Source organism: Pholis gunnellus, assembly GCF_910591455.1.
Source record: "Pholis gunnellus genome assembly, chromosome: 5".
Taxonomy (NCBI): domain Eukaryota; kingdom Metazoa; phylum Chordata; class Actinopteri; order Perciformes; family Pholidae; genus Pholis; species Pholis gunnellus.
In genome coordinates, this window is record NC_136531.1 from 19,406,348 (window position 1) to 19,419,951 (window position 13,604).

Sequence of the window (13,604 nt, forward strand, 5' to 3'; positions counted from 1 at the left end):
AGATCCTCCTCCTCCTCCCTCTCTCTCTCCCCCCCCCCAACACGGCTGCCCTGTCACTCCAGTGATGTCATGCAGTGCAACTGCGTCCATAGTGGGACTCGTTGATTCACTGTCATTCAATAAGTGATATTAGAACGTTATATGCGTACAAAACTACTGCTAAGTGTGCACCGCTCGAGCTCGCTTGTCATGATCATGTTAGCAGCTTCTCGTGCACACAAATGCAGTGGATTTACTCAAATAATGTAAAAATACTCCACTACGTGTCCTTTTAAAGAGACGAGTGAACGCTTGCATTAAATCAGAAGACTGATACTCTCTCGTGTCTGTCTATTAGATATTAGAAGTTACAGCCAGTTAGCTTAGCACGAATGCTAAACGTAAACAGCTGAGATTCCAGGAAGTTACTTCACCCAGACATATTAACCCAAATTACGTACATTTTAGTTGATGAACTTCAATAAATGAACTATAACGTTTATTTGTGAGCTTTAGCTGGATTTTGTTAAATGCATGCTAGAGGTTTTCCAGTTGTTCAGTCTTTATGCTAAGCTAAGCTAGCCGACTGCGGGCTGTGGCCTTTTAAGTACAGCTGTCGTCCGTGTTCATGTAAAATATTGACGCCACTCCTTTACCTTTTCTTAAATAAAAGGCCACAGCCAGCAGTAGGTTAGCTTAGCACAACGACTGGAAACAATTTAAATAGATTGTTAATACTGATTCATGAGTGTGAACGCAGCATGTCACTGTTGTAGCTGGTCAACTACTTTCTATAAAGTTGGTTACAGGTAGTTTAGTCCAGTGGTTCCCTCTAGTGGGCCCCTCAAAAGGGTCACAAGATACATCTAGGGGAGTCATGATGTGTTACTTTTTAAAAAAATCTTACTCTTAATAATTTATTTGATCTTTTACTTAAATTAAACCACCTGAAAAAAAATCTAGCCCCTCTCCTCTGCGAATGGAATGCGTCACAGCTGTATGACACCAGCCACATCTGCTCCTCAGCCCTGAACCAAGTTCATGCTGCAACCCGCATCTTCACCTGTGTGTTGGATACACTCTATACAGTTACATTTCACATTTAGTCTCTCTCAAAATGTCAACTCTCAGGATGTGCAACAAGTGAAATTAAGTGTTTTAAGTTGAGGTTGTTATCCTGCCAGGTGGGAAATATCAAAATGTGCTTAAAATAAATAAGTTCACACGGTCAGGTGAGGTAGCTCATCTGCTAGGTGCCCATCCTATAACAGACAGAGCTAACTTTAAATGATCAGCCATCATTTTAAGGGCATTGACAGTGTTGGTTGGGTCTTCTGACATATCTCAAACACATACATTACTGGTACTTCATACAGATTCAATATTTCCTACTTGTCAGAAAGCTACGGAAATTAAAAAATATTTTATTTTGCAGTTGAAATTGATAGATTCGTTTCATCACCACAGACTTTAACTTTACTTAAAAGCTCTCTTATATTACTGGCAGTTCATCCTGACATGGCAGCTCACATTGGCCCATCTCAGCACACTTCTTAAAAACATTTCTAAAGCTTTCAATCAAAGCACACCCTCTTTTGGCAAAATGTTTTAATTGAACAAAACATTGTGAACAGCGTTTCATGTTAACACACGAGAAATATTACAACGTATTCTTTTAAGCCAAGTAACATGGGGTGTTATTAAACAAGATGTTCCCATCGGTGAAGTTTAAACAATGTAGATTTCACATAACATATGTAGATTTATGCATTTGAATTGGATTCATGTAAAAACAGACACACACACTAAATGAGTGCAAAATGAGCCACACCATTGCATGCATAAGGCACAGTAAACGAAAAACAAATTAGATGGGGCCATAGAGTAGAAAATAAGAAACACAAAACATGCAACGCACAGGTGATGTAACTTTAAAGTTTTGATGAATTAGAGTGAGTTTGGTTTGTTTTACAATGAAGACTGGGAAGAGCAACAATTGATGGCGTGGGATGTTTTCCATCTTCATTTCTCATTCATTTTGCACTCAATAGTGCCCCTGAGACTCATGCAACAGTCCTTAAATTCAGAATAAAATGAACTCCTCAACAAAACATCTATCTCAAGTTGACATGAGCCTCGACCACGACCAAAAATTAAAATAAAAAAGGGACTTCTTCAATGTCTCGGTAGGTAGAAAGATCAGGAATGCTGAACCAAGAGTAAGTGACGTTTGGCTTCCAAAGTTCACTTTCACCACTTTTAGAAAATGAAAACAAGTTGTTGTAAGACCCCCAGTCAGCTTGCTGGTTCATTTACCAACATGCATGAGAAGAGATCCTAGGACAGCTCACTGCTGATGTCTGCCATCATGCTGTGAATCCAAAGGTCCTTGTCCTCGAATGTAGTGTCCACCAGGAACACGGTCAGCCTGCATTGCCAGAGTTGACTTCTGACCTCTGACACGCTTTCCACCTGGGCTACCAGCGCTCGGTCCTCCACGTGGTTCCTGAACAACATGGAGGCCTCCTCTGACCACTGGTGCTGCGTCATACCTGCAGAACAAACAGGGTGCTAGTACTCACAATGGTAACCCGAGCTGCTTCACCGCGTGTTGTCAGGGTGGCATTCCATTAACCACAGTACTGGCTGATACAATTCAGGAAATATTTAAGTTGGACATTTTCCATGAGAATTAAAAACTTTTTATGTAAGTGAGCTATTGGGGGGGGGGGGGTACGTTGAATATTCAAGCTAACAATGTGTGTGTGCAAACTTAGGGTTTAAAGTGAATAACTGATTTAAGAGAGAAATGTTTTAACGCTAAAATTGAATGGAAATATATTCATTAAAACAACTAAATTAGCATAATATTTTACGGTAACAGCTAGCTAGCAAAAATTAGCAGAAGCCGATAAGTTATAATCGGTGTACTTTAATTGAGGCTATCTGCTGGTTAACTGAAATATCAAAATATAGAATATATTCACTCCATATCATCAGCACTTACCTGAGATCATGCAGCAGTAATGGCTGAACATGTTACAGGAGAATGCACTGTGCGTGCAGTGGGTTGTGATTCTACAGAATTCCTATTTAATGGGACCCTTTGATGCAGATCTAACAGCAACGCTGCTGAGAGAATTAGGAACAAACTCACCTGCAAGTTGTGCAGTGATGGCCTGGAAGGGCAGCTGTCTGAATTCCTCTATCAACGGCCTGAGGAGCGTACTGCGGACCAGCTCATGTTTGCCGTAGTCCAAATCGAACACAGAAACCAACCCGTTGGCCAGAATCCCCTTCACCTGCACTCGGTACCAACTAGGCAGAGGCATGCATCAGTAAAGCCATTAACCATCAGACAATAGCAACCTCTTGTTTTTACTTCCTCACAGCAGCTCAGAGTCTCTGAGACAAAGGCAGTAATCTAGATCAATGATTAATAAATGAATTCCATAACCTAAAGTGCTGCAGTTCTTCAACACTTTGTTTGTTTATTAATTAAAGTTCTGCTACAAACACTAAACACAATGCATCTGGTCCTTGTGCATACATTGCTGTTACAGTTCTAATGCTAAGGCAATGGACAATATGTCATGGTGAGTTCTTTCTGTTGATTAGTTTATTTGATTTGTACATGACAAAAAGGACCAAAACAGGTGTGATGCGTCAGGTTTGAATCACCTACTTCTTCTCCATTTTGGCGGCGTAGATCTGTCCTTTCTGGATGTCTGGGGACGCGTTGGTCTGGTTATAATAGAGCATCATCTCTCCCATCAACACCACCAGCTTATGCAGGTCCTGCCATGGCTGCAGCACAAAGTAGCCAGGGTGGCAGGCCACGGGCACAAACACATCCATATTCTGGCCAGGCTGAAAGAAGACGGGGGAGAATGACGTGTTTATTATAAGCACAAGGCGTTGATGAAATATTGGTTTCTATTCTAATATTTGAAGGCATTCTGGGGTTAGCGTATACCCAACAGCGTGCAGGTACGACAAATGAACCGTGAGCTTAGAGTCTGGTGACAGTGGAGTGATGGATTTGATCCACGGGCCATAAAGAAATATTTCTCTTGAATAGACATCTACAAATTAACAATTGATGAGTCATGAATTTACAAGTGTGATAGTCAGTAGCCTACAACATGTATGCTTTACATCTACCTCCCTCACATGACGAGTGAGCCCCTACAGAGTTTGTCCATCTACACACACCTGGGGGAGCTCCAGTGGGGGAGGCAGGGGAAGAGGCTTGGTGGTCACATCTGGAGCGGATGAGACCTCTGCACCTTGAAGAGGTCCCGTCGAGGATTTGGTGATGGGGTTTGGGACCGAGCTGCTCAGAGTCAACTTCTCTATTAGAGCAATGAGACCTTGTCAGAAAAAAAACAGTACGGCTTAGTCAGCACTTTAACCTCAGTCACTGTAGCTTTAATACAAAATCGAAATAACAAAAAAAAAGAAGTTTGACCAGACATGTACAAATATTGACTGATCCCACACCTATACAGGACTTTGTGTTTTATGTTGCGTCTTGTGCAGTATTACCTGTATCCATGCTGTTGCTATTGCTGGTAATTAGGTTGTTGTTGTTGTTCTGGGTTGCGAGTTCCTGCCACAACTGGGACTGGTTGAGCTGATGGTTGTAGCTCTTGTCCAGCTCCTGACTGTCAGCACCAACGAAGAGGTACATGTAGACCAGCCAGTCCTCTTCATGCTGGTCTAACTTCAAGATCTAAAATGAGGGAACAAGGGGTAAAAAACCAACAACAACAACAAAGTAACACGAAAACAAAGTTAGAGAGGCCTTGAGGTGACTGTTATTGTTTTACGCTGTTCTCCAACACGGCCTTACTTGTAAGTCTGATTTGCAGCGTTTACATTTGAAATATCAACACCACTCCTGCTACACTGCACACTGTTGTTGTGCTTCAAGCAGTCAAGACTTTATTATAAACATAAAGTAAACTGGCTACTTTATTAGGTACTCCTTTCTCCTACCGAGTAATACTTTGCCCCTCGATACAGCCTGAATTCTTGAGTTCTTCGTGGCATGGACTCCTTAGAATTCCGGTCCATATTGGCATGATAGCTTCACACAGTTGTAGCACATTAGTCAGCTGCACCTGCGTGCTGCGAACCTCCCGTCCCCCCACATCCCAAAGGTGCTCGATACAATCGTGACTGGTGACTGTTCAACTCGGATGCGTGTTAAACTTTACGTTACCTTCATTTTACAGTCTTCAGAGCCCAGGAGAGACTCCTTCACCAACAGAACGGCCTCAGGGCTCCAGTCTCCCTCTGGAACTGTGACGTCAGCCAGGCGACACTTGATAGCCTGAAGAGATACACAAAAATGTACATTATTACTAACAGTTTTATCAAACAAGTCTCTGAATTGCGTCCCCGTTTCCCTCACTTGCGTCTTAGTCCCTCCCACCAGGGATGCAAGGAGACACGCAAGGAAACCATGCGAGGACAGAGGAAACAAGGACGTATGTTTTCAGAGAAATCAGACGCCCTTTCCTTAGTAGCGTCACGTGAAGAGACGTCCGTTTCTGATGACAATCACATAGGATCAGCTGATGATCACAGCCGGATCAGCTGTCAGTTGGCTTTAACAGCTGGAGAGACTTTTGACAGATTTAGTGTCTGCACACATGATCAGTGTACTTTTACTAATAAAGACAGAGTAATCATCACTGCCAGTCTTGCTTATGAATTATTTGCGTACGTTTGTGAAATGATGTGACGTCATTATTAAAACATGGTTTCTCGTGAATGGTTTCTCTCCCTTCAGGAGAGCATTGGGGTCCGGTGTGGGAGGAGACGCACATAGAGCTGATCTCATCAGGGAGATGAAGAAATGTCAAGCAGGAAAACTGATTAGGGAGAACATGCTGCAGGAGGAGAAGAGTGGCTTTTCCCTAAGATCTCCAGGGTTGGAGAAAGGTAAGTCGTCTAGCGGCCCAGCTGAAATAGTATATTTTTTCAGATCATGAAAAGACAAATCTTTCTAATAAATGAAGTTGTTTGTGGTTCACACCTACAATGAACATACATACACACACGTACGTACGTACGTACATATATATATATATATATATATATATACACACATATATATATATACATATATACACACACACACACACACACACACACACACACACACACACACACACACACACACACACACACACACACACACACACACACACACACACACACACACACACACACATATATATAAAAAACAGATGGTGAATCAGAAAACTAATCAAATATAAAACTTGTCTTCCGAAATCAGATCAGTCTGATCAGCTGTCCAATCAAATAACTGATGAACAATGAGGGGGCGTGTTGGCTGCTAAAACACTTCCTGGAAGGCTGTTCTCGTGCGTCCTCGCTCATGGCTCCTCAGAGATCTCTCCTCGCAGAGCAGAAATAAGAGCTTTGGGACGGCCGTCAATATGGCAGCGCTAAACAACTTCTGGTTCAAGCGAGCATCAAGGAAATGACAAATAAGAGACTTGGGATGTACCCAATGATAATTCAAATGTATCAATAATCTAAAATCCTTAGCTTCCTTAGTCCCCTGAAGCCAATCAGTGTAATTCTATTACAGATTCATTTTTGAAAAACTGTTGGGGGTTGAAGAAATATCACTGCAAGCACAATGACCGTCTACTTGACTTCTTTGTCCACAAATCTTTTTTTTTTTTTTTTTAAATCACTTAAGTATTATAGACAGAGGCTTCAAATCAATTAGCACAGAAAGGATTTCTCAATAGGCATTTGATTGGTTAAAGATTAAGGTGCAGCTACCCCCAAGACAGACACACGTGAGCGCGCACACACACACACACACACACACACACACACACACACACACACACACACACACACACACACACACACACACACACACACACACACACACACACACACACACACACACAACTGACCAGTGGTGGGATGACGGTTACGTTTTTGAGGAAAACATGGGGTATCTCTCGGAGATCAGTGACCTCTACAGTTGCTGGGACACCAAAGTCAATGAAGAGGATCTCGATCACTCGGTTTCCGTAGATGTTGGTGATCTGAAAACAAGAGCAACAACAAAGAAATAAGACCTCAAACTGTCAAGTCAACAATGCAATACACATACATACTCATGTCCAAAATAATACAAGGTTTTCAAGAAAATACATGTGAATGGTTCTGTTCTTACCTCCACTCTGGACCACTTTCCTTTGTAGCGGGCTAGACAGAACTTGCCACTGAAGGGTCTGGACACCAGGGACTCAGAAGTCATCTGGTCGGTATAATTAAAGAATACACAATTTTAAAGACCGTCTACCTTTCCTGAGACGACTTTGGTGGTTGTGGGTGATATCAAAACACAGCAGCTGTGGGTAACACTGCATTTGTGAAATGGTAAAAGCCGATACATATACAATTAATAAAAACACCACTTCATGAGCTAAAACTAGATGTAACTGGGAGCCTAACCATGAAGTGGTTTCAAGTAGAATTTTGAAGCCAATTCTGTATCACATCAGTAGCCAATGAAGGAATAAATCTAGCTCGTCGCATTAGGAATCAGCGAAAAGGCTTCGACTTTTATGAAGTTTAATATGACTGATCTTCAGCTATCAAAGGCACATCAGTGTTTGGCGTGTGGCATAAATTGCAACGTGCTCGAAAGGTCTCAAAGATGTGTGGCAACAGTATTGAGATTCAGTGTGGGTTTACATCCCTCCCCCTTATCCTATCACATCTTCATGACAAGGCTCCCTAACAAAAACAAGGTCTGGTTAACCTGGGAGATGAAGAAGCTCTCCGTTTCTTCCAGTAACTTGCTGAGTCTTGCGGATCCTCTGCAGGGCAGCTGGCAGTAGACGATACCATCTGCACACACATTTGTGACACACACATCCTGATAGGTAGCATTTACCTTCAGGCAACAGAAAGAGCATCGTTAGATAACGCAGGTGTCACACTATACTTGTAGTTTGCACCACCATCCTTACAGTCAGAGGGTTGCTCATGGTCACGTCCTGGAGAGCATTCAGGCAAACGGAGTTGATGTTGATGTCATCATCCTGCGACGTGTCATACAGCACTACGACGGGCGTCTCATTCTGTTGACTCGACTCTAATGTCTCCATCAGCAGGATCTTTTCGACTGCCAGCTTTTCCAGAGAAGACAGCACCAGTGGATGGGAGCTGAACGCCTCTAGACCTGGAATAAAGAAAACAATGAAGGATGGGAAGCAGTGGAAGGGGGGGGGGGGGGGGGGGGCAGGCATCTATATCCTCTATGTACCTGCAAGTCCAACACTTATAGCCTGGAAGGGCAGAGAGAGGAAGTCCTGGTGCAGCTCCAGCAGGTTAGTCCCACTGGTTTCCACAGAGAAGCCATAGTCCACATAGTATACCTGGCAAACAGACAAAAGCTCCTTTACTACAGAAACACTCAGCCACCCTGTCTTCCTCCAACAAACTGAAAATCGCCACACGCATTGTGAAGAGTGAAAGTCAACATTTCTGAACCGGGTACATCACTAAACTGCTGGAACAGTATTCAACCCCTTTGATGAAGTAAAACTTGACAGCCAACTGACTGAATGAGTTACCTTGACCTTGTTAGGGGCCGTGACACCCATGACTTGAGCTCTTGCCAGGTCCTCTCCATCCTCCCCTCTGACTGCTACCAGCTGACCAACAACTGGTTTGGACAGAGGATGGTGGGCGGAGCTTTGGCTGTAGAAAGAGTGCATGGCCTCCTCCATGGCTTCCTGGGTGTTTGAGTAGTTCTCCCCTACATACCTGATAAGAGAGACAGACTTTTCTCAATCCGAGCATGGCAGTCTTCAGGAGCGGTAACCCGTGTGTTGCATTAACAAAGCAACCATGAGTGGTTATGTCATAAGATAGAAGATTCTGCACATCCAAGTAAGCCGGATGGTGTTGCTAGTAGTGCTTGTGTTGTGTGTGACTATTTCTAACATGCTTTTTGTTTCAGGAACAATTGATGACATTGCTGTCTGCTAGAATAATGTGTGTCTCACCTTATAGTGACAGAATTGCTTCTCTTGGCATCAATAATGAGAACAGAGGGGTACTGCTCTGAGGGAAGAACCAGAGAGGGAGGCACCACAGGACCCAGGACCTCCAGACCAGAGGGAGGGAGGTGGCTTCTGCACGGCTGGCCTTCGTGGCCTTGTGTGGCTTCCATGTCAGCTCTTGTGGAGTTATACAGGATGGCCTGACCACAGCAAAAACAATCATAGAAACAGGAGGAAGGACGTCCCTAAACTCCCTAAAGAATTAAAGCTGGCAGACAACTCATGACCTGATGCGGCAAACACTTGCAACGTAAAGCGACCACACCCTCAATTATGCTCAATTAAAAGCCTTAAAAGAATTTAAAACAGGTAAGTTATACAACAATAGAAATATTCACCCCCGTACAGTTGTCATGAACAAGTAAATAAGCTATAGAGAACAAAACTTTGGGCAAAAGCTGGGCATTTTAACATGGGGGTCTGTGAGGAGTGGTATCAAGTGGCCATTTAAGGAACTGCAGTTTTTAGCACTTCTCAGCAGCAGACGTTGCTGCTTGGCATCAACTGTGAGGACAACGCGACTTCAATTCTACTCGTAAGGACTTCCTGAACTTGTACATCGTGTTAACTCCGGGGTACACTCTCATTCACTTACCTTCTTCTTGTCATGCGGTATGGGGTACTCCACAGTGAATATATCCAGCAAAAGAGACAAATTGTCCAGAACATGTTGGGGGAACGGAGTCTTGTATGTGTCCATAAAGAGTTTGGGCAAAGCGTGGGCCCACAGACCCTGACTGTACTTGGACAGGAGCTCTTTTATTCTCTGACGCACCTCAGCCGACACGACGACAGCGGAAGATTTCGAGGGAGGACAAGGAACAGAATCAGAGGTCGGGGAGAAGGTGACCTTCAAAAGCGGTAAGATATCCGGGCCGGGTTGGAGGGAGGAAGCCAATGAGGGAGCGCTGGTCGACGCAGGGCAAGTCCAGGTCGGGGATAAGTTCAGCGTGCTGTGGTTGTGGGTAGTCGTACGCAACTTCTGATTTTGGTTCCATTCACCGCTGGCATTGACTGCATAAGTTACACAGTTGGGAAGCTGCGGAGCAAGAGCCGGGTTGCGGGCAGGGCTGCGCAACGTGACTGAATTTAACGGTTTGCTGGAAGACGCGCCGACAGGTTGCGGAGGAAAGATGAAGGTTGGCTCAACCAAGGGGCTTTGGGGGGAACCTCCAGGTTTAGGGACAGGAAAGGGAGGGGACAACGGTTGGTTGGGCGTTGAGGGACGTGAAGAAATGTGTGCGGTGATAGTTTTTGAATCAGTGGGTGACGCTGGAGACAAGTTGGTGGTGCTTCTTCTGGGAACAACACTAGGCTTGGGAGGCAGAGGAGGGTAGATTAGGCGGTCAGCTCGGTTGGTGCTGGAAGGTTGCTCTACCTGTGAAAGATGAGCAAGAGACGGAACAAGAAGGAAAGAGATTTGAACCATCAATTCAAAAATATAGAAAAAAAACTTGTGTATTTAAATAATGTCAGATAAGGCAGAGTTTGTACGGGCCTCAAACTTAAGACTCGCAGGGCTTCATGATATCAAATTGACCGGGGGAATAATTATCTACTGACTCACCATAATGATGTGTGTCCACTTCTCCAGATCAATGAGCGCCTGAGGGTGGAGCTTCTGACTGAACATTTTACTGTAGACCTCCGAGAGTTTGGACATCCACAACCCGGTGCAGTACTTCTTCAGGAGCTGAGTTATTCTGCTCTGCACCAGCTCCACGTCATACAGACAAGACTGTTTGGGGAGATGTCACATGATTGATCACTACAAGCATGTCCCTGTGCTTTTCTGATCGAGTTTTCAAATCAATACAATAAAACACAGAGAGTACAAAGTATTAAAAGAGCTGATGGAAAACAACCGCTGTGACGTCACTGATTGGGGTGTGGCACAAGTGCTGAATACCTAAACATTATGCAAAACTAAAATAAACATGCAAGAAGCTCGTTGGTGAGAGCTCGGCTAATGTGCGAACTCAGTGAATATAATATAAGTAAATATAAAAGGCACGGATTGCCCCTTTGATTTAGTCTCAAACATTTTATTAGTGATGCAATCACGACCACACAAAGAGCAATGCACTGCAACACAAATGTACGTTGTCGGGTCATTTGGGGTAAAATGAGAACAAAATGTTTGGACCTGGGATTGGCCGAGTCTGGAGACTTGTTCAGGAGGCTTCTCTGTGGAGGATTCTACGAAGGAAGAGGGAAAGGTAAACAAGTGCTGACATCAGCAAACAGAGTGCAGCAGATTGATATTTAGTGTCGTTAGCATAATCCGATGTTTGTTCTGGCAGTGTTGCCCAATGTTGATATTACAACTGATGTTGACAAATGACACTAAGTGGATCAGCGGGACTATTAATATTTTTTTGTTTTATTGATTAATCAGCTGTATAAAGCACACTTTGTTCATCATGACTGTGTGATCCGCCAGTTGTCAAACCTTTTTTGACCCCATTAATAGTCCAGCTGATGCACTCATATGTTGGCTACATCGAAATTTAGCACCTAAAACTAAATTGTTTTGGATCAATTTAAATGTAGATCGTCTTTAGGCCGTGTGTGATTTGTGCAGCTTGTGTTGTCCGATTCACAGTATTAACAGACTTGGAATCGGGGGTACATATCTTTACCCAACGCAGCTTGTGGCTAAAGACATGGACATATGAAACAAGAAAGTACATTATACCCAAAATCAGCTTGTTCTATAAATTATCTAATAAAGCAGATTATATTTAAAGGGAATCAATTAAATGTTGTGACATTGATAAAGGAGACACACAAAGAAGGTCCCACTTACCGCTGGGCCTCTGGCAGTTTGCCACATTCTTCTCTTTCCTGTTGGCAACAGAGCAGTCTCTTGAGCATATTGTGCTTTTCACAGCAACCAGCTGCAATGCAATACAAACACTCTGCACTATTTGTTGTAAGTACTATGAACAAGTAGTGTTAGAACGCTAGCTTTTATACTTATCTACCAACACAGAAAACGCATAAGTACCTGAAATTAATACTAAACCAAGAACCAGGTGATTTAACAGAGCTGATTTTAGCTGCATGTGTATGTTCACCTGTCAGGCAGGAGACACAGTTTTAGAGCTGGCTGAGAAGCTGGTCGTCTGTGCTCGACAGGGGTGACGGAGCTCAACCTCTGGTCCGACTGCCTGTTGTTTAGAGAGAACACAATCAAAAACTCTGCTTTATTCGTTTGGGATATTTCTTATTAAAAACTGTTATTTTTTTTACCTGTAGTCTTCAGAGGCGCTGAAGCCTCTGTAGCCGCCGTGAGACCTAGAACGGTTTGCTAGCCAATTACAGGCACCGAGAGCTGAGGGTTGGCGGAGAGAGGACCGTGGCCTCACTAAATGTACGGAAAAGTTGAAAATAGGTCGTGTAGGGTGAAAGGGGGAGGTGGGACACAGAGAAAGGTTAGAGGTTAATGTTTGCACCTCTCATCCCTCGTTTTCGTAAAAAAAAAAAAGCAGAGATGTCACCCTGATGTAACAGAACAAGCAGCAAGTGTCTCCTACCGTTAAGCATGTACGGGTTTGAAGGTTTGAATCTCATCTTGCAGTTGACGAATTGGGAGCGACCGGATCTCTTGGAGCTCTTCTGCTTGGCCACAAGCTCAGCAATGTGAATCGTCTCTTTACACACTGCGGCAAAGCAGATTATCTACAGAGCAGATTCACTGTATCGTTAGAAATTCACAAAGTGATGCGTACCGTATACGGTTTAGCAAATTTGACGACCTACAAACAACTTTTTTTATGTTGTACCGAGTTCCTCAGTTTTGTGCCGAGTATCAGTACAGGGAGCCCTTACATCACCCATGCGGTACTCCAAGCGGACAACAGAGGGGATGCTCCTGAGGTAGTCCTCCATGTTTGAGAAACACAGCGTCCTCAGCGGGATGCTCTCTCCGCACAGTGCCCGGTACTCTGACTGGAGGGTGCTGATGGACACGCCATCCTTGCTGGACTGTAGCACAGACCGCAACAACTTCTTGATAGATTCGCTGTCTGACATCCTGGGATATTTACAGTAAAATAGAAACAGACAGACATATTAAATCAGTGGGGTTAGACCAGTTACAAAAAAAAAGATTCTACCATGTAGTTTTTTTTTTTTAAATGTGAGATTTTAATCCAACCCTGCTTGGTAGAAATCATGTTTAACTAGCTACTGTACACGCTTTACATTAATTGCAATAACACAGTTCAGTCTTCAAGAACAAAATACGGTGGTGGTGGTGGGGGCAAACTAGGTTAACGGGGAGGCAGTTTCACTCTTTCAGGCTCGATTTCAGATTCTCAAAGAAACAAATTGATTAACTTAGGTTGTTTTGTGCGTCTGTTTTTCACGTATTATCATGTTGGTCTTATTGCCGCGAAGCGTGCGAACGTTGGAGTTCAATTATCGGACTCCAATCTCCACGGAAACAACGGGTCTGGACTGACAACGGGTGTCTGCCGCTAAATT

At 43.6% G+C, this 13,604-nt stretch overlaps 1 protein-coding gene across 1 annotated transcript; it reads right to left on the reverse strand.

Annotated features, from left to right (window-relative positions):
* Window positions 1-2,316: 2,316 nt before the first annotated feature.
* On the reverse strand, window positions 2,317-13,151 carry tdrd7a (tudor domain containing 7 a; the record flags this gene model as incomplete). The annotated part of the gene is made up of 21 exons (XM_079158959.1): window positions 2,317-2,531; window positions 3,137-3,297; window positions 3,665-3,849; window positions 4,195-4,352; window positions 4,528-4,714; window positions 5,207-5,317; window positions 6,948-7,082; window positions 7,214-7,297; window positions 7,805-7,939; window positions 8,016-8,227; window positions 8,312-8,423; window positions 8,622-8,814; window positions 9,057-9,253; window positions 9,709-10,491; window positions 10,681-10,851; window positions 11,260-11,312; window positions 11,923-11,960; window positions 12,194-12,286; window positions 12,369-12,483; window positions 12,653-12,797; window positions 12,948-13,151. The coding sequence occupies 21 exons, from the start codon at window positions 13,149-13,151 to the stop codon at window positions 2,317-2,319; spliced, it is 3,687 nt and encodes a 1,228-aa protein (XP_079015085.1).
* Window positions 13,152-13,604: the final 453 nt, after the last annotated feature.